Below are 22,093 nucleotides of genomic sequence, written 5' to 3' on the forward strand. Positions count from 1 at the left end.
GAGAGGGGGAGGTATCTGTGTGTGTTAGGGGGGAGAGGTGTCTGTGTGTGAGAGGGGGAGGTATCTGTGTGTGTTAGGGGGGAGAGGTGTCTGTGTGAGATGGGGGAGGTGTCTGTGTGTGTTAGGGGGGAGAGGTGTCTGTGTGAGATGGGGGAGGTTTCTGTGTGTGTTAGGGGGAGAGATGCCTGTGTGTGAGAGGGGGAGGTATCTGTGTGTGTTAGGGGGGAGAGGTGTCTGTGTGTGAGAGGGGGAGGTATCTGTGTGTGTTAGGGGGGAGAGGTGTCTGTGTGTGAGAGGGGGAGGTATCTGTGTGTGTTAGGGGGGAGAGGTGTCTGTGTGAGATGGGGGAGGTGTCTGTGTGTGTTAGGGGGAGAGGTGTCTGTGTGAGATGGGGGAGGTGTCTGTGTGTGTTAGGCTGCGTCCAGGGTTGCGCTGAGGCTGAGGGAAAGCGGGTGCTTTCCCTGGCCTTGGTTAGCGCGCCGTCCAAAGGGCGTGTCGGGGGGCGGGCCAGTGACGTCACGGAGCTGGTTCGCCCTCATTGGGCGAACCGCTCACGTGACCGGCCCTGCGCTCCCTTGAGCGGTTGAATCTAACATTCTCCTAAGACCCACGCTTCCGGACGCTTGCGGAAGCGTGTGCGAGCCCCTGCTAAAGCCGCTCTCATTGCGGCTGCAGGGGCTCACTGGTAAGCACCAGCGCGCCTCAGCATTAGGCGCTGACCATGCCCGAGGCCTTAGGGGGAGAGGTGTCTGTGTGTGAGAGGGGGAGGTATCTGTGTGTGTTAGGGGGAGAGGGGGAGGTATCTGTGTGTGTTAGGGGGGAGAGGTGTCTGTGTGTGAGAGGGGGAGGTATCTGTGTGTGTTAGGGGGAGAGGGGGAGGTATCTGTGTGTGTTAGGGGGGAGAGGTGTCTGTGTGTGAGAGGGGGGAGGTATCTGTGTGTGTTAGGGGGAGAGGGGGAGGTATCTGTGTGTGTTAGGGGGAAAGAGGTGTCTGTGTGTGTTAGGGGGAGAGGGGGAGGTATCTGTGTGTGTTAGGGGGAGAGGGGGAGGTATCTGTGTGTGTTAGGGGGAGAGGGGGAGGTATCTGTGTGTGTTAGGGGGAGAGGGGGAGGTATCTGTGTGTGTTAGGGGGAAAGAGGTGTCTGTGTGTGAGAGGGAGAAAGAGGTGTCTGTGTGTGAGAGGGGGATGTATCAGTGTGTGTTAGGGGGAGAGATGTCTGTGTGTGAGAGGGGGAGGTATCAGTGTGTGTTAGAGGGGAGAGGTGTCTGTGTGTGAGAGGGGGAGGTATATGTGTGTGTTAGGGGGAGATGTGTCTGTGTGTGTGAGTGTGAGGTATCTGTGTGTGTTAGGGTGGAGAGGGGTGAGAGGGGGAGGTATCTGTGTGTGTTAGGGGGGAGAGGTGTCTGTGGCTGAGAGGGGGGAGGTATCTGTGTGTGTTAGCGGGGGGAGAGGGGGAGGTGTCTGTGTGTGTGAGAGGGAAGGTGTCTGTGTGTGTTAGGGGGGAGAGGTGTCTGTGTGTGAGAGAGGGGTGTCATGGAACAAGAATCATATTTCTGTTTGACCCCCCTTGCAGCTTCTGCTTGTCAGCTCCTTAGTTTCAGCTGTATGTATTTGCACACACACACTGTGCCTGTGTGATATATTACTATGTTGCCTTTTCTGCCTCTGAATATGTAGCCAGTGAGTTGCTGCAGCAACCCCTGAGATCTGTTCTCAGAATGGGCTATTCTGCCCTTCCCCCTGTCTTGCTGACAGTTGGTCTGTCCCTGGACTATTCCTGTTTCCCAGATCCCCCTCACTTTCTTTTACTTCCTGACACTGGCTGAGTGAGTACCCCTTCTATGTTACACTCCTCCCGGCAAGGCCCAATCCTTTTCACCTGCACTTAACTATGAAGCACCTATAGAGAAGCACTCTCTCACAACACCATTACATCCACAAGTGCCTGTATTCACTGCTCCTTTCCTAATAAAGTGAAGGAAATATAACAGGACTTGGTGTGCTTTGGAAAGGGGGCCGAGTTGAAGCTATCTGGGTCCATTTATACCCTAGACATGACCCTGGGTCCAGAATAGGGGGATGTATCTGTGTGTGTTATGGGGGAGAGGTGTCTGTGTGTGAGAGGGGGGAGGTATCTGTATGTGTGAGGGGGAGGTGTCTGTGTGTGTTAGGGGGGAGTGGTGTCTGTGTGTGAGAGGGGGGAAGTATCTGTGTGTGTTAGGGGGGAGAGGGGGAAGTGTATGTGTGTGTGTTAGGGGGAGAGATGTCTGTGTGTGAGAGGGGGGAGGTATCTGTGTGTTTAGTGGGGAGAGGTGTCTGTGTGTGAGAGGGGGGAGGTATCTGTATGTGTTAGGGGGAGAGGGGTGAGAGGGGGAGGTGTCTGTGTGTGTTGGGGGGAGAGGTGTCTGTGTGTGAGAGGGGAGAGGTATCTGTGTGTGTTAGGGGGGAGTGATGTGTGTGTGTGAGAGGGGGAGGTATCTGTGTGTGTTAGGGGGGAGAGATGTCTGTGTGTGAGAGGGGGTGGTATCTGTGTGTGTTAGGGGGGAGAGGTGTCTGTGTGTGAGAGAGGGGAAAGAGATGTCTGTGTGTGAGAGGGGGGAGGTATGTGTGTGTGTGTTAGGGGGAAGAGGTATCTGTGTGTGAGAGGGGGCGAAAGAGGTGTCTGTGTGTGAGAGGGGGAAATAGGTGTCTGTGTGTGAGAGGGGGAAATAAGTGTCTGTGTGTGAGAGGGGGAGGTATCTATGTGTGTTAGGGGGAGAGATGTCTGTGTGTGAGAGGGGGAGGTATCTGTGTGTGTTAGGGGGAGAGGTGTCTGTGTGTGAGAGGGGGAGGTATCTCTCTGTGTTAGGGGGAGTGGTGTCTGTGTGTGAGAGGGGGAGGTATCTGTGTGTGTTAGGGGGAGAGATGTCTGTGTGTGAGAGGGGGGAGGTATCTGTGTGTGTTAGGGGGAGAGGTGTCTGTGTGTGAGAGGGGGAGGTATCTATCTGTGTTAGGGGGAGTGGTGTCTGTGTGTGAGAGGGGGAGGTATCTCTCTGTGTTAGGGGGAGTGGTGTCTGTGTGAGAGGGGGAGGTATCTGTGTGTGTTAGGGGGGAAGTGGTGTCTGTGTGATGGGAGGAGAGAAATTGTGAGAGGGGAGACAGAGAGAGGAGGGGGAGAAAGGGGAAGAGAAAGAGAGAGGAGGGGTGAGTAAGGGGGACGTGCTGTCTGTGAGAGAGGAGTGGGGAGAGGGGTCTGTGTGAGAGGGGGGACAGAGGTATCTGCATTAAGGGAGGGGGAGTTGAGAGAGAGGAGGAATAGAGAGAGGGGGAAGAGAGGGAGTGGGAGAAAGAGAGAGGTGTGAGAAATATGGAGAGAAGTGGGGGGGGGGAGAGGGAGAAGGAGTGAGAGGAGGGGAAAGGGGACACGGGGGAGTGTGTGAGAATTAGATAATATGCTAATAAATAATAATTATTATTAAAAATAATCACGCCGCGCTGTATAATGATGATGAGTATCTATATACTGATAATGAACACGCCGCGCTGTATAATGATGATGAGTATCTATATACTGATAATGAACAGGCCACGCTGTATAATGATGCTGAGTATCTCTACATACTGCTAATGAACACGGTGTGCTGTATAATGATGCGGAGTATGTATACACTGATAATGAACACGCCGCGCTGTATAATGGTAATGAGTATTTCTATACACTGATATTGAACACGCCACGCTGTATAATGATGCAGAGTATCTATACACTGATAATGAACACGCCGCGCTGTATAATGATGGTGAGTATCTCTATACACTGATATTGAACACGCCACGCTGTATAATGATGCAGAGTATGTATACACTGATAATGAAAACGCTGCACTGTATAATGATGCAGAGTATCTATGCACTGATAATGAATATGCTGCGCTGTATAATTGTGTTGAGTCTCTCTATACACTGATAATGAACTTGCTGCACTGTACAGTATAATGATGCTGAGTATCTCTATACACTGATAATGAACACGCTGCGATGTATAATGATGGAGTATCTATGCACTGATAATGAATATGCTGCGCTGTATAATTGTGTTGAGTCTCTATACACTGATAATGAACTTGCTGCACTGTACAGTATAATGATGCTGAGTATCTCTATACACTGATAATGAACACGCTGCACTGTATAATAATGATGAGTATTTTTATACACTGATAATGAACATGCTGCGCTGTATAGTGATGCTGAGTACTTATATACTGTTAATGAACACGCCACGCTGTATATAGTAATGCTGAGTATGTATACACTGATAATGAACACGCCACGCTGTATAGTAATGCTGAGTATGTACACACTGATAATAAACACGCAGTGGTTTGCGCTGCACTTAGTGGACATGTGGCCACTATGCGCTTCTTGTGACGCAAAAAAGATTTTCCCCCTGAGAACCCGTTTCGTTAGAAATGGGAATCTCCTCCTGTATGTGTATGTGAATATATATATAGTATGTGTGTATATATATAGTGAGACACACAGAGGCGTTGGAGGGGAGGGGCAGGACGGAGCTGCTCTTGAATTTCCTGTCTGAAAGTCACACACAGAGAGAAAAAAAAAAAAAAGAAAGAATTTAAATGTTAAGGGAGGAAAGAGAAAGACGCCTGAGCACAGGCGCCCGCAGGAGACCGGCGCTCTCGCTGGAATCAAGGTTATTATCTGGGGTAGGCGGTGAGGTGGGACATGTTTGTTGTTTAAGTTTGTCTCTGCTGCTCTCTCTCTCTTTTGCACACTTTCGCACTCTCTCTCCCGTCTCTCTCTCTCCCCTTCTCTGCTCTCTCTCGCATTCCTCTCTCTTCATGTCTCTCCTCCCTCCCCCTCTCTCTCTCTCTCTCTCTCTCTCTCTCTCTCTCTCTCTCTCTCTCTCTCTCTCTCTCTCTCTCTCTCCCTCTGTCTCTCTCTCTTTTTCCTTCTCTCATTCCTCCATCTTCCCCCTCTCTCTCTCTTTCCTTCTCTCATTCCTCCCTCTTCCCCCCCTCTCTCTCTCTTTCCTTCTCTCATTCCTCCCTCTTCCCCCCTCTCTCTCTCTTTCCTGCCCTCATTCCTCCCTCTTCCCCCTCTCTCTCTTCCCTTTTCTCTCATTCCTCTCTCTTTCTGTCCTACGTTCTCTACTTTTATTATTCTGTCTTTCTCTCACTTTCTCCTCTCTTCCCCCTCTCTCCTTTTCTCCCTCTCTCTCCTTTTTTCATTCTCTCCTCCCTTTCACACACTCGTTCCCGTTCTCTCTTTTACGTTCTCTTTATTCTCTCTCCTCTCCCGCATACTCCTTTCCATTTTCTCTCTCTTTCCCAAACCACCCCCCTTTGTCCCTCCTTACAGTATGTCTCCCTCCCCTCTTCTTCTCTGGACCTTATGTGTCTTCTTCTCTGGACCTCAAGTGTGTGTGTAATCTCTGTTAAATTAAGTGGAGTTCTCTGTTTGATAACGCCGGATCAATACTGCCAAACTTCAGAGAGTCAAAGCTTGGGTCTCTCTCTACCTCTCTCTACCTCTCTCTCTTTCTCTCTCTCTCTCTCTGTCTCTCTGTCTCTCCCTCTGTCTCTCTCTCACTGTTGGTATCTCTCACTATCAAATCAAATCAAATAAGCTTTATTGGCATGAGGAAGAACTTTTCAGTATTGCCAAAGTGTGAATAATGGAGGGTGGGGTACAATGATTACACAGTGCATGAATTATAGGGGTTAGGGTATAATGGTTACATAGTATATGAATTATAGGGGGTATGGTATAATGGTTAAACAGTACATGAATTACTGGGGGTAGGGTATAATGATTGCAGAGTACATGAATTATAGGGGGCAGGGTATAATGATTGCACGGTACATGAATTATAGGGGGTAGGGTATAATGATTGCACTGTACATGGGTTTTCAGTTACACAGGGATGTGGGGGTTAATGGGCGTCTCAGCCTGTGGCAGGTGCTGATATAGTGTGCAGCCAGTTCTGCGTGGGTTTCATCTCCTCCCAGGAGGATCGCTATTTTTTGGTTCTCTTCTATATTATTAAAGTTCTGGATAAGAGCTGTGACTTTCTCTAGGTGGGCGCTCCTCACTTCAGAGTATTGTGTGCAGCGCAGAGGGAAGTGAGTTTCATCTTCTACCTCTCCTAGCACACATCACTGGCACAGTCTCATCTCCCGGGGCTTCCTGTCCTGTCTGTGTCTGCCTGTACCTCTCACACACACCTCTCCTAGCACACATCACTGGCACAATCTCATCTCCCGGGGCTTCCAGTTCTGTCTGTGTCTGCCTGTTTCTATTTCCAGGCTGCGGGTAAAGTCTGTCTCTGCTTTGGGTCTCTTACCTTCAGCAGGTAGGGTGCCAGAGTGTATTCTCTCTGTAGGCTGTGGTAGGTCTCCAGCTTCTCTGTCTGTTCTATAATCTCTCTCTCTCTCTCCTTTCATTCTTTCTCTCTCTCTCTCTCTCTCTCTCCTTTCATTCTCTCTCTCTCTCTCTCTCTCTCTCTCTCTCTCTCTCTCTCTCTCTCCCTCCCCTTTCATTCTTTTTCTCTCTGCATCATTTTCTTTCTCTCCATATCTGTCTCTCTGTGTCTCTCTCATTCCTCCCCATCTCTCTTTCTCTCCCTCTCATTAACCTCTGTCTCTTGCTATATATATGTATATAGCAAAGCAGCTTAAAAATTAGTGGTACTGTCAAATGATAAGACATTTGACACATTTCTCTTTCTGAAAGGTTTATTTTAGGGGCTTTTCAACTCATTTTCCAAAGGTACCAGAGCTGAAAAAGTTAAGTCAAAGGACCACAGGCGCATTGTACTGTCATTTTGGATACTTTTAAAGACTTAAACGACATACTTCTAACATGTTGGAGACATTTATAGCGTCTGTACCATATGTTTACATTGCGGTAGCTTATAAGTGAGTTTCAATGTAACAACTCATTCAGTTGTGAAGATGACGACAGTGAAATGAGCAGGAGCAGACGTCCCTGGGGACAGTTTAAAGTTCATGCCGGGCTGAGTTTGGCTCACTCGTTCCCAGTTAGAGAGCCCTCGCTGGGCTGGGTTTGGCTCACTGGTCACCAGTTAAAGAGCCCTCGCCGGGCCAGGTTTGGCTCACTGGTTACCATTTGGAGAGCCCTCGCCGGGTTGGGTTTGACTCACTGGTCACCAATTGGAAAGCCCTCGCCGGGCTGGGTTTGGCTCACTGGTCACCAATTGGAGAGCCCTCGCCGGGCTTGGTTTGGCTCTCTGGTCACCAGTTGGAGAGCCCTCGCCGGGCTGGGTTTGGCTCACTGGTCACCAATTGGAAAGCCCTCGCCAGGCTGGGTTTGGCTCACTGGTCACAAGTTGGAGAGCCCTCGCCGGGCTTGGTTTGGCTCACTGGTCACCAGTTGGAGAGCCCTCGCCGGGCTGGGTTTGGCTCACTGGTCACCAGTTGGAGAGCCCTCGCTGGGCTGGGTTTGGCTCACTGGTTCCCATTTGGAGATCCCTCACCAGGCAGGGTTTGGCTCACTGGTCACCAGTTGGAGCTCCTTCGCCGGGATGGGTTTGGCTCACTGGTCACCAATTGGAGAGCCCTCGCTGGGTTGGGTTTGGCTCACTGGTTCCCAGTTGGAGATCCCTTGCCGGGCTGGGTTTGGCTCACTGGTCACCAGTCGAAGATCCCTCACCGGGCTGGGTTTGGCTCACTGGTCACCAGTTGGAGAGCCCTCGCCGGGCTGTGTTTGGCTCACTGGTCACCAGTTGGAGAGCCCCTCGCCGGATTGGATTTGAATCACTGGTCCCCAATTGGAGAGCTCTTGCTTGGCTGGATTTGGCTCACTGGTCGCCAGTTGGAGAGCCCTCTTTGGGTTGGGTTTGACTCACTGGTCGCCAGTTGGAGAGCCCTCTTTGGGTTGGGTTTGACTCACTGGTCACCAGTTGGAGAACCCTCGCCGGGCTGGGTTTGGCTCACAAGTCCCCAGTTGTAGAGCCCTCGTTGGGCTGGGTTTGGCTCACTGGTCACAAGTTGGAGAGCCCTCGCTGGGTTGGGTTTGGCTCACTGGTCACAAGTTAAAATTTAATAAAATATTTGGGTATGTTTCCTTGAGCTGAATTCTACCATCAATTGCAAGAGAACTTAAAATGTAATTAACTATTTGGGTATGTTCCTGTGAGTTGATTAGGCAGACCCCTCCCTTAATTGTTATTCAATTACATTTGTTCAGAGTATTTAAGACAAACTGTCTTGGCTGTGTCCCATCTTAAGTGTCACATTTAAAGTGTCTGTCAGAGTTAATTGTGGAGTTGAAATTGGAGGTGAAGATTTGCGGAAGACCTGGACTCTGCACAACAACTTTACAACTGTGAGAACCTAACTTTCTAAAAGCTGTGACTTTTTGTACTCTTCCAATCCCCCAGTACCTGGGAAGTCTCTCCTCCTGCATCTTACTGTGCCCTTCCTATTGCTTTTTCTTTTTCCTCACACCTTTGTGAATGTCTCTGTTCTCTCAAACTTCCCCACTACCCACTGCACCATTATTTATACACCTCTCTCCCAATAACTTCTTTACCCCACAATAAAAAAACACTCACACAAATCCTCTATTCACACCCTCTATCTACTCCTTCCTGCTGCTGAGGGTCTCCCCTAAGCCTGAAGCCAGACATACACACCTGATCTCACCCACGCCTCCCTGCCATCTCTTCCCCTGCAAATGGTGTAAAACTTCTCATTTTAATACTGACTAACCTTAAAACTACTGTAGTCTCACTAATCAAGCATCCCAATAGCCTGCACTCATAGCTATAGTACCACACTCAGTCATTCCTACCACCCATTGTGGCTAAGCACTGCCATCTACAGCACTTATTCCCTCACCTGCTGTCTCTGTAAATTTCCCCTCAAACCTCTTAGATTGTAAGCTCTTCGGGGCAGGGATTTTCTTTCCTATTGTCTGATTTTGCTACACTTATTGTATTATTATAATTCCCTGTACTGTATTCTTTGTGAAGCGCTGAGTACACTTTTGGCGCGATATAAATAAAGACATACAATTTATTGAGTTTTGCTCACTGGTCACCAGTTGGAGAGCCCTCGCCAGATTGGGTTTGGCTCATTGGTTCCCAGTTAGAGAGCCCTCGCCGGGCTGGGGTTGCCTCACTGGTCGCCAGTTGGAGAGCCCTCGCCGGGCTGGGTTTGGCTCACTGGTCACCAGTGGGAGAGCCCTCGCCAGGCTGGGTTTGGCTCACTGGTCGCCAGTGGGAGAGCCCTCGCCAGGCTGGGTTTGGCTCACTGGTCGCCAGTTGGAGAGCCCTCGCCGGGCTGGGTTTGGAGCACTGGTCGCCAGTTGGAGAGCCCTCGCCGGGCTGGGGTTGCCTCACTGGTCGCCAGTTGGAGAGCCCTCGCCGGGCTGGGTTTGGCTCACTGGTCGCCAGTTGGAGAGCCCTCGCCAGGCTGGGTTATGCGCACTGGTTTCCTAGCTGGAGAGCCCTCGTGGGCTGCGTTTTGATCACTGGTCACCAGTTAAAGAGCCCTGGTTTATACTGTATTGATTCAATAAAAAACAAAAGTGTGAAATAGACTCAAATAAATCTACATGTGTCAATTTATATTGCTATCCATCTCTATCAATTTGTATTTATCTATATTTGTATTGACCTATATTTTTATCTATAGTTCTATGTCTATCTATCTATCTATCTATCTATCTATCTATCTATCCTATATATTTATATGCAGATCTAGCACTCTGGAGCGTTGCACCAGGAGCGATAATGTGTTAGCCCCCGCCCCCTTTTCACACTGGCGTCTCCTGCGAGTATTTTATACGTCTTGCCGCAAGTGGGACTAATAACAAGTGCTATATCTGTAATCTATATCCATCTTCACTTGTCTTTTCTTTATCTCTCTAACGCTCTCATTCTCTCAAACAGAGGGAAGACCATATCACAAAACCACCGATTCTTCCCTGCAAAATCATTTACCTCCATCCTACAGTATAAGGAATGGAACCTGATGGGAAGTCCACCACAGAAACACTGGCCTCTTAAATGCTTCTGTAATGCACATTTCCTCACCATTGCTCATGTAATTTAAAGACATGGATCTCTACCCAAAGGCCTTACAATCTAATCCTCACAGCCTTTGAAGGACAAAGAGACGGCAATTTGTTGAACGATTCTCCAAAAGATAACTCAAGCCAACCGATTTGGTTAAATATTTGTTAATTGTAAATTAGGAAAAATCTGGCCTGTTTTACAGTGCATTTTGGATCTCGCTGGTTTAGAAAATGATTATCCCTAAAATCTTACAATCTAATTAATGCTCAGTATATGAGAGAAGGCTAGATGATCTTGGAAAGGGATTCTTCATTGGATGTCTGATGGTAACCACCTTTGGAACATAACCGTTGGATAATGAACAGTTCTTAATTGACATTTTCATAGCTTTACTAAGAAACGCATACGATTCCACGAATCCATTCCTGAAGGGCTTACAATCTAATTATTATACCATCTACCGGTCACATGGAGCTATTATTCATTAGATATTTGAATTGCCACCTTCTCTTGAAGATGGACTTTGGTCCATTAGAATTTACTAATAAATTACCTTTTCACTTGGGAATCAACTTGCAAACTAGTTTTGTTTAGCAGTTGATATATATGAGATATATCTGGACATCTAAATTCCATCCACATTTGGAAGACAGAAATATTGACTTTTCCATAGCATTGGCTAACAAACCAATGGAGTTTACTAATCTGTCCTGAAGAATTTACAATCTAATTTTGTTTAGCATCTAAGAGAGAGAGTTAGTGAAGGCTTCTCTATTGGACATCTAAATTCAACCACCCTAGGAACATGGACTTTGGTGAATTAAAACAGATTAATAATTGACTTAGTTAGTGAACCTGTGGCAATTGCAGATGCCTGTCCTGAAGTGCTCAGAAACTAATTAAATTCACCATCTTGGAGACACAAAGATAAGGAGTTGACATTTGTAAGGTTGGACCCCTTCTTTCAGAAGGCCAAGCCTAGATTATTACTTCCTTGATGAGCAGTGGATGGTTGAAGTCTTCTGGGCCGGGCATTCTCCTATAACTCAGAGCTTGTGGACTTCATGATGACTTTGGAGAAGGAAACCCAGGGCAGGATGTCCATCAGGCTTCAGATAGGCCTGTCCCGTGAAGCCTATCACCTTCAACCCAGTGAGGCTATCTATAGCACCATCAAGAGGTTGGCTGTGGACCTCGTAGAGAAGAAGGTGAGTTGTTCGCCCTCTGCCTCCCTCTAAATCACGGTTGTAAAGTGAGAGTGCTCAGCTATATAAGACCTTCTTCAGCATCTGTTTCAAAGTCGAAAGCCTAACTACAAACAATACACAGGAAATACATCACGCATCTCTCAGGTCAGGAGGGGGTCAGGGTCGGCCCTAAATGAGGTAAAGAACTCTGCAACAATCCCAAAATTGCAGTGATTAGGAGCAGAGTTGTAAGGTGGGAATTTTAAATGCCGGCCATATTTAAAAGGGTTCATAAAAAATATTTCACATGGAAGTTTCTCTGGGGTTGGAACATGCTGGCGTTTGGGATTAAGCTGAACAGTAAATGAGGATTTCTAATAGGGGTAATATCTGTTTGTTGTTCTAAGCCGAACTTTATCAATGTGCAGGGATATGGAATGTACAATACCTAAATATATATATACATACATGTAGAGGTATCAGTACCGTGTTAGCCGAGCTTCAATAATCAAAAAATAAATAGATGATACCGTTCTGTGGCTAACAAAATGCTTTTATTTGTGCGAGCTTTCGAGATACACTGATCTCTTCTTCCGGCGATGTTACAATGAATGAAGCAAGCAAAAGGTATACTTAACAACAGTGTCTATTGGAATGTTATCTGTGCTAGTCCTTCCCCCGGTGTGGATGTGTTTTATGGCTAGAGGTGTCAAAAGGTTCCTGAAAGCAAGTGATGTAAGAGTGTGTGTGTATCAGTGTGAATAAAAATGAATGGAGAGCCCACAGTATATACAGTGCTTTACAAAAGGTGTGTGTGGAGTGGGAGTGGATATAAATGGTGTGGGTGGGTGTGGAAATGTGAGAAATGTGGAAATGTGAGAGATTGTAGCACAACTAAAAGTGTGTGAATACTATGTGGTCCCTATTGGAGTATAGGGATGGAAAAACAAGGAGTATTAGTATGTGTGTGGATACATATAGCACAGTATGTACAGACATGGCTTTTAGCGCTCATGGGAAGAGAGTTCGCCGGAAGAAGAGATCAGTGCATCTCGAAAGCTCGCACAAATAAAAGCATTTCGTTAGCCACAGAACGGTATCATCTATTTATTTTTTGATTATATATATATATATATATATATATATATATATATATACACTGCATTAATGTATGGATATAAATGTATATGTTAATACATTATTATAGAGATGTGCAATTGCTCCCGCTTTTTTTGTTTAGTTTTGGACTTTAAATTGTCTCGTGTTTTGAATTTGGTTCAGTCAAAAGGTTTGTAGTTTGGCTTGCGAATGCATAAAATCCTAATATTATGCAATCTGGAGCTGTATTTTGCTTTTTATGTTAGTATTTACGCCATTTAATAATAATAATAATAATAATAGCATGTTCTTGTATAGCGCTGCTAGTTTTATGTAGCACTTTACAGAGACATTTTGCAGGCACAGGTCCCTGCCCCGTGGAGCTTACAATCTATGTTTCTGGTGTCTGAGGCACAGGGAGATAAAGTGACTTGCCCAAGGTCACAAGGAGCCGACACCAGGAATTGAACCAGGTTCCCCTGCAACAAACTCAGTGCCAGCGAGTGTCTTTACTCACTGAGCTGCTCCTTCAGCCCAAACTTTCTCATTTGCGAACTATTTAAAAATAATAATGATAATAAAATTAATAAACGTGATTTATGTCTGTTTCCAAGTCCGGAAAAGAACAGGAAGAGTGAAATAAATACATTACAAGACTAATCAGAAGGAGGGAGTTATCGGGTACAGTTGTACACTGTCAGAGAATGGATACGTTGTTGGGTACAGTTGTACACTGTCAGAGAATGGATATGTTGTTGGGTACAGTTGTATACTGTCAGAGTGGATACGTTGTCGGGTACAGTTGTACACTGTCAGAGAATGGATACATTGTCGGGTACAGTTGTACACTGTCAGAGTGGATACGTTGTCGGGTACAGTTGTACACTGTCAGAGAATGGATATGTTGTAGGGTACAGTTGTATACTGTCAGAGAGTGGATACGTTGTCGGGTACAGTTGTACACTGTCAGAGAATGGATATGTTGTTGGGTACAGTTGTATACTGTCAGAGAGTGGATACGTTGTCGGGTACACTTGTACACTGTCAGAGAATGGATATGTTGTCGGGTACAGTTGTACACTGTCAGAGAATGGATACATTGTCGGGTACAGTTGTACACTGTCAGAGAATGGAAACGTTGTCTGGTACAGTTGTATACTGTCAGAGAGTGGCTACGTTGTCGGGTACAGTTGTACACTGTCAGAGAATGGATACGTTGTTGGGTACAGTTGTACACTATCAGAGAATGGAAACGTTGTCGGGTACAGTTGTACACTGTCAGAGAATGGAAACGTTGTTGGGTACAGTTGTACACTGTCAGAGAGTGGATACGTTGTTGGGTACAGTTGTACACTGTCAGGGAATGGATATGTTGTTGGGTACAGTTGTATACTGTCAGAGAGTGTATACGTTGTTGGGTACAGTTGTACACTGTCAGAGAGTGGATACGTTGTAGGGTACAGTTGTACACTGTCAGAGAATGGATACGTTGTTGGGTACAGTTGTATACTGTGAGATAGTGGATACGTTGTCGGGTACAGTTGTACACTGTCAGAGAATGGATACGTTGTCGGGTACAGTTGTACACTGTCAGAGAATGGATATGTTGCCGGGTACAGTTGTATACTGTCAGAGAGTGGATACGTTGTCGGGTACAGTTGTATACTGTCAGAGAGTGGATATGTTGTCGGGTACAGTTGTACACTGTCAGAGAGTGGATACGTTGTCGGGTACAGTTGTACACTGTCAGAGAATGGATACGTTGTCGGGTACAGTTGTATACTGTCAGAGAATGGATACGTTGTCGGGTACAGTTGTACACTGTCAGAGAATGGATATGTTATCGGGTACAGTTGTATACTGTCAGAGAGTAGATACGTTGTCGGGTACAGTTGTACACTGTCAGAGAATGGATACGTTGTCGGGTACAGTTGTATACTGTCAGAGAGTGGATATGTTGTTGGGTACAGTTGTACACTGTCAGGGAATGGATATGTTGTTGGGTACAGTTGTATACTGTCAGAGAGTGTATACGTTGTTGGGTACAGTTGTACACTGTCAAGGAATGGATACGTTTTCGGGTACAGTTGTACACTGTCAGAGAGTGGATATGTTGTTGGGTACAGTTGTATACTGTCAGAGTGGATACGTTGTCGGGTACAGTTGTATACTGTCAGAGAGTGGATATGTTGTCGGGTACAGTTGTATACTGTCAGAGAATGGATACGTTGTCGGGTACAGTTGTATACTGTCAGAGAATGGATACGTTGTCGGGTACAGTGGTACACTGTCAGAGAATGGATATGTTGTAGGGTACAGTTGTATACTGTCAGAGAGTGGATACGTTGTCGGGTACAGTTGTACACTGTCAGAGAATGGATATGTTGTTGGGTACAGTTGTATACTGTCAGAGAGAGGATACGTTGTCGAGTACAGTTGTACACTGTCAGAGAATGGATACGTTGTCGGGTACAGTTGTACACTGTCAGAGAGTGGATATGTTGTTGGGTACAGTTGTATACTGTCAGAGAGTGGATATGTTGTCGGGTACAGTTGTACACTGTCAGAGAATGCATATGTTGTCGGGTACAGTTGTACACTGTCAGAGAATGGATACATTGTCGGGTACAGTTGTTTACTGTCAGAGAATGGATACGTTGTCGGGTACAGTTGTATACTGTCAGAGAATGGATACGTTGTCGGGTACAGTTGTATACTGTCAGAGAATGGATACGTTGTCGGGTACAGTTGTACACTGTCAGAGAGTGGATATGTTGTTGGGTACAGTTGTATACTGTCAGAGAATGGATACGTTGTCGGGTACAGTTGTACACTGTCAGAGAATGGAAACGTTGTTGGGTACAGTTGTATACTGTCAGAGAGTGGATATGTTGTTGGGTACAGTTGTACACTGTCAGGGAATGGATATGTTGTTGGGTACAGTTGTATACTGTCAGAGAATGGATATGTTGTCGGGTACAATTGTATACTGTCAGAGAGTGGATACGTTGTCGGGTACAGTTGTATACTGTCAGAGAATGGATACATTGTCGGGTACAGTTGTATACTGTCAGAGAATGGATACGTTGTCTGGTACAGTTGTATACTGTCAGAGAGTGGATATGTTGTCGGGTACAGTTGTACACTGTCAGAGAGTGGATATGTTGTTGGGTACAGTTGTACACTGTCAGAGAATGGAAACGTTGTTGGGTACAGTTGTACACTGTCAGAGAATGGAAACGTTGTCGGGCACAGTTGTATACTGTCAGAGAGTGGATATGTTGTTGGGTACAGTTGTACACTGTCAGAGAGTGGATACGTTGTCGGGTACAGTTGTACACTGTCAGAGAATGGATACGTTGTCGGGTACAGTTGTACACTGTCAGAGAGTGGATATGTTGTTGGGTACAGTTGTATACTGTCAGAGTGGATACGTTGTCGGGTACAGTTGTATACTGTCAGAGAATGGATACGTTGTCGGGTACAGTTGTATACTGTCAGAGAATGGATACGTTGTCGGGTACAGTTGTACACTGTCAGAGAATGGATATGTTGTTGGGTACAGTTGTATACTGTCAGAGAGTGGATACGTTGTCGGGTACAGTTGTACACTGTCAGAGAATGGATACGTTGTCGGGTACAGTTGTACACTGTCAGAGAGTGGATATGTTGTTGGGTACAGTTGTATACTGTCAGAGAGTGGATATGTTGTTGGGTACAGTTGTATACTGTCAGAGAGTGGATATGTTGTCGGGTACAGTTGTACACTGTCAGAGAATGGATATGTTGTCGGGTACAGTTGTACACTGTCAGAGAATGGATACATTGTCGGGTACAGTTGTACACTGTCAGAGAATGGAAACGTTCTCGGGTACAGTTGTACACTGTCAGAGAATGGAAACGTTGTTGGGTACAGTTGTATACTGTGAGAGAGTGGATACGTTTTCGGGTACAGTTGTACAATGTCAGAGAATGGATACGTTGTTGGGTACAGTTGTTTACTGTCAGAGAATGGATACGTTGTCGGGTACAGTTGTATACTGTCAGAGAATGGATACGTTGTCGGGTACAGTTGTATACTGTCAGAGAATGGATACGTTGTCGGGTACAGTTGTACACTGTCAGATAATGGATATGTTGTCGGGTACAGTTGTATACTGTCAGAGAGTGGATACGTTGTCGGGTACAGTTGTACACTGTCAGAGAGTAGATACGTTGTCGGGTACAGTTGTACACTGTCAGAGAATGGATACGTTGTCGGGTACAGTTGTATACTGTCAGAGATATGTTGTCGGGTACAGTTGTATACTGTCAGAGAATGGATACGTTGTCTGGTACAGTTGTATACTGTCAGAGAGTGGATATGTTGTCAGGTACAGTTGTACACTGTCAGAGAGTGGATACATTGTCGGGTACAGTTGTACACTGTCAGAGAATGGAAACGTTGTTGGGTACAGTTGTACACTGTCAGAGAATGGAAACGTTGTCGGGCACAGTTGTATACTGTCAAGGAATGGATGCGTTTTCGGGTACAGTTGTACACTGTCAGAGAGTGGATATGTTGTTGGGTACAGTTGTATACTGTCAGAGAGTTGATATGTTGTTGGGTACAGTTGTATACTGTCAGAGAATGGATACGTTGTTGGGTACAGTTGTACACTGTCAGAGAGTGGATACGTTGTAGGGTACAGTTGTATACTGTCAGAGAATGGATACGTTGTCGGGTACAGTTGTTTACTGTCAGAGAATGGATACGTTGTTGGGTACAGTTGTATACTGTCAGAGAGTGGATATGTTGTCGGGTACAGTTGTATACTGTCAGAGAATGGATACGTTGTCGGGTACAGTTGTATACTGTCAGAGAATGGATACGTTGTCGGGTACAGTTGTACACTGTCAGAGAATGGATATGTTGTAGGGTACAGTTGTATACTGTCAGAGAGTGGATATGTTGTCGGGTACAGTTGTACACTGTCAGAGAGTGGATATGTTGTTGGGTACAGTTGTATACTGTCAGAGAATGGATATGTTGTCGGGAACAGTTGTATACTGTCAGAGAGTGGATATGTTGTTGGGTACAGTTGTATACTGTCAGAGAATGGATACGTTGTCGGGTACAGTTGTACACTGTCAGAGAGAGGATACGTTATCGGGTACAGTTGTACACTGTCAGAGAATGGAAACGTTGTTGGGTACAGTTGTACACTGTCAGAGAATGGAAACGTTGTCGGGCACAGTTGTATACTGTCAGAGAGTGGATATGTTGTTAGGTACATTTGTATACTGTCAGAGAGTGTATACGTTGTTGGGTACAGTTGTACACTGTCAGAGAATGGATACATTGTCGGGTACAGTTGTACACTGTCAGAGAATGGAAACGTTCTCGGGTACAGTTGTACACTGTCAGAGAATGGAAACGTTGTTGGGTACAGTTGTATACTGTGAGAGAGTGGATACGTTTTCGGGTACAGTTGTACAATGTCAGAGAATGGATACGTTGTTGGGTACAGTTGTTTACTGTCAGAGAATGGATACGTTGTCGGGTACAGTTGTATACTGTCAGAGAATGGATACGTTGTCGGGTACAGTTGTATACTGTCAGAGAATGGATACGTTGTCGGGTACAGTTGTACACTGTCAGATAATGGATATGTTGTCGGGTACAGTTGTATACTGTCAGAGAGTGGATACATTGTCGGGTACAGTTGTACACTGTCAGAGAGTAGATACGTTGTCGGGTACAGTTGTACACTGTCAGAGAATGGATACGTTGTCGGGTACAGTTGTATACTGTCAGAGATATGTTGTCGGGTACAGTTGTATACTGTCAGAGAATGGATACGTTGTCTGGTACAGTTGTATACTGTCAGAGAGTGGATATGTTGTCAGGTACAGTTGTACACTGTCAGAGAGTGGATATGTTGTTGGGTACAGTTGTATACTGTCAGAGAATGGATACGTTGTCGGGTACAGTTGTACGCTGTCAGAGAGTGGATACGTTGTCGGGTACAGTTGTACACTGTCAGAGAATGGAAACGTTGTTGGGTACAGTTGTACACTGTCAGAGAATGGAAACGTTGTCGGGCACAGTTGTATACTGTCAGAGAGTGGATATGTTGTTGGGTACCGTTGTACACTGTCAGAGAATGGATACGTTGTCGGGTACAGTTGTACACTGTCAAGGAATGGATGCGTTTTCGGGTACAGTTGTACACTGTCAGAGAGTGGATATGTTGTTGGGTACAGTTGTATACTGTCAGAGAGTTGATATGTTGTTGGGTACAGTTGTATACTGTCAGAGAATGGATACGTTGTTGGGTACAGTTGTACACTGTCAGAGAGTGGATACGTTGTAGGGTACAGTTGTATACTGTCAGAGAATGGATACGTTGTCGGGTACAGTTGTTTACTGTCAGAGAATGGATACGTTGTTGGGTACAGTTGTATACTGTCAGAGAGTGGATATGTTGTCGGGTACAGTTGTATACTGTCAGAGAATGGATACGTTGTCGGGTACAGTTGTATACTGTCAGAGAATGGATACGTTGTCGGGTACAGTTGTACACTGTCAGATAATGGATATGTTGTCGGGTACAGTTGTATACTGTCAGAGAGTGGATACGTTGTCGGGTACAGTTGTACACTGTCAGAGAGTAGATACGTTGTCGGGTACAGTTGTACACTGTCAGAGAATGGATACGTTGTCGGGTACAGTTGTATACTGTCAGAGATATGTTGTCGGGTACAGTTGTATACTGTCAGAGAATGGATACGTTGTCTGGTACAGTTGTATACTGTCAGAGAGTGGATATGTTGTCAGGTACAGTTGTACACTGTCAGAGAGTGGATACATTGTCGGGTACAGTTGTACACTGTCAGAGAATGGAAACGTTGTTGGGTACAGTTGTACACTGTCAGAGAATGGAAACGTTGTCGGGCACAGTTGTATACTGTCAAGGAATGGATGCGTTTTCGGGTACAGTTGTACACTGTCAGAGAGTGGATATGTTGTTGGGTACAGTTGTATACTGTCAGAGAGTTGATATGTTGTTGGGTACAGTTGTATACTGTCAGAGAATGGATACGTTGTTGGGTACAGTTGTACACTGTCAGAGAGTGGATACGTTGTAGGGTACAGTTGTATACTGTCAGAGAATGGATACGTTGTCGGGTACAGTTGTTTACTGTCAGAGAATGGATACGTTGTTGGGTACAGTTGTATACTGTCAGAGAGTGGATATGTTGTCGGGTACAGTTGTATACTGTCAGAGAATGGATACGTTGTCGGGTACAGTTGTATACTGTCAGAGAATGGATACGTTGTCGGGTACAGTTGTACACTGTCAGAGAATGGATATGTTGTAGGGTACAGTTGTATACTGTCAGAGAGTGGATATGTTGTCGGGTACAGTTGTACACTGTCAGAGAGTGGATATGTTGTTGGGTACAGTTGTATACTGTCAGAGAATGGATATGTTGTCGGGTACAGTTGTATACTGTCAGAGAGTGGATACGTTGTCGGGTACAGTTGTATACTGTCAGAGAATGGATACATTGTCGGGTACAGTTGTATACTGTCAGAGAATGGATACGTTGTCTGGTACAGTTGTATACTGTCAGAGAGTGGATATGTTGTCAGGTACAGTTGTACACTGTCAGAGAGTGGATATGTTGTTGGGTACAGTTGTATACTGTCAGAGAATGGATACGTTGTCGGGTACAGTTGTACACTGTCAGAGAGAGGATACGTTATCGGGTACAGTTGTACACTGTCAGAGAATGGAAACGTTGTTGGGTACAGTTGTACACTGTCAGAGAATGGAAACGTTGTCGGGCACAGTTATATACTGTCAGAGAGTGGATATGTTGTTAGGTACATTTGTATACTGTCAGAGAGTGTATACGTTGTTGGGTACAGTTGTATACTGTCAGAGAGTGGATATGTTGTCAGGTACAGTTGTACACTGTCAGAGAGTGGATATGTTGTTGGGTACAGTTGTATACTGTCAGAGAATGGATACGTTGTCGGGTACAGTTGTACACTGTCAGAGAGAGGATACGTTATCGGGTACAGTTGTACACTGTCAGAGAATGGAAACGTTGTTGGGTACAGTTGTACACTGTCAGAGAATGGAAACGTTGTCGGGCACAGTTGTATACTGTCAGAGAGTGGATATGTTGTTAGGTACATTTGTATACTGTCAGAGAGTGTATACGTTGTTGGGTACAGTTGTACACTGTCAGAGAATGGATACATTGTCGGGTACAGTTGTACACTGTCAGAGAATGGAAACGTTCTCGGGTACAGTTGTACACTGTCAGAGAATGGAAACGTTGTTGGGTACAGTTGTATACTGTGAGAGAGTGGATACGTTTTCGGGTACAGTTGTACAATGTCAGAGAATGGATACGTTGTTGGGTACAGTTGTTTACTGTCAGAGAATGGATACGTTGTCGGGTACAGTTGTATACTGTCAGAGAATGGATACGTTGTCGGGTACAGTTGTATACTGTCAGAGAATGGATACGTTGTCGGGTACAGTTGTACACTGTCAGATAATGGATATGTTGTCGGGTACAGTTGTATACTGTCAGAGAGTGGATACATTGTCGGGTACAGTTGTACACTGTCAGAGAGTAGATACGTTGTCGGGTACAGTTGTACACTGTCAGAGAATGGATACGTTGTCGGGTACAGTTGTATACTGTCAGAGATATGTTGTCGGGTACAGTTGTATACTGTCAGAGAATGGATACGTTGTCTGGTACAGTTGTATACTGTCAGAGAGTGGATATGTTGTCAGGTACAGTTGTACACTGTCAGAGAGTGGATATGTTGTTGGGTACCGTTGTACACTGTCAGAGAATGGATACGTTGTCGGGTACAGTTGTACACTGTCAAGGAATGGATGCGTTTTCGGGTACAGTTGTATACTGTCAGAGAGTGGATATGTTGTTGGGTACAGTTGTACACTGTCAGAGAGTGGATATGTTGTTGGGTACAGTTGTATACTGTCAGAGAGTTGATATGTTGTTGGGTACAGTTGTATACTGTCAGAGAATGGATACGTTGTTGGGTACAGTTGTACAATGTCAGAGAGTGGATACGTTGTAGGGTACAGTTGTATACTGTCAGAGAATGGATACGTTGTTGGGTACAGTTGTATACTGTCAGAGAGTGGATATGTTGTCGGGTACAGTTGTATACTGTCAGAGAATAGATACGTTGTCGGGTACAGTTGTATACTGTCAGAGAATGGATACGTTGTCGGGTACAGTTGTACACTGTCAGAGAATGGATATGTTGTAGGGTACAGTTGTATACTGTCAGAGAGTGGATATGTTGTCGGGTACAGTTGTACACTGTCAGAGAGTGGATATGTTGTTGGGTACAGTTGTATACTGTCAGAGAATGGATATGTTGTCGGGTACAGTTGTATACTGTCAGAGAGTGGATACGTTGTCGGGTACAGTTGTATACTGTCAGAGAATGGATACATTTTCGGGTACAGTTGTATACTGTCAGAGAATGGATACGTTGTCTGGTACAGTTGTATACTGTCAGAGAGTGGATATGTTGTCAGGTACAGTTGTACACTGTCAGAGAGTGGATATGTTGTTGGGTACAGTTGTATACTGTCAGAGAATGGATACGTTGTCGGGTACAGTTGTACACTGTCAGAGAGAGGATACGTTATCGGGTACAGTTGTACACTGTCAGAGAATGGAAACGTTGTTGGGTACAGTTGTACACTGTCAGAG

The 22,093-nt window shown here is 45.6% G+C and overlaps 1 protein-coding gene across 5 annotated transcripts in view; it reads left to right on the forward strand.

Moving 5' to 3' along the window:
• Positions 1-3,521: 3,521 nt before the first annotated feature.
• LOC142465612 (serine/threonine-protein kinase D3-like) overlaps positions 3,522-22,093 on the forward strand; it is a 79,546-nt gene continuing 60,974 nt past the window's right edge. The window contains exons 1-2 of one of the 5 annotated variants that reach the window (XM_075569713.1): positions 3,522-3,780; positions 9,921-11,254. In XM_075569713.1, the coding sequence (XP_075425828.1) occupies positions 11,111-11,254 (144 nt within the window). In that variant the 5' untranslated portion in view covers positions 3,522-3,780; positions 9,921-11,110. Of the gene's footprint in view, positions 3,781-4,544; positions 4,720-8,181; positions 8,351-9,920; positions 11,255-22,093 lie in introns of those variants that run through there. The other 4 variants (XM_075569709.1, XM_075569711.1, XM_075569710.1 and 1 more) reach the window with 4 other exon arrangements.

This window comes from Ascaphus truei, chromosome 14, assembly GCF_040206685.1.
Source record: "Ascaphus truei isolate aAscTru1 chromosome 14, aAscTru1.hap1, whole genome shotgun sequence".
In the NCBI taxonomy this organism is placed as follows: domain Eukaryota; kingdom Metazoa; phylum Chordata; class Amphibia; order Anura; family Ascaphidae; genus Ascaphus; species Ascaphus truei.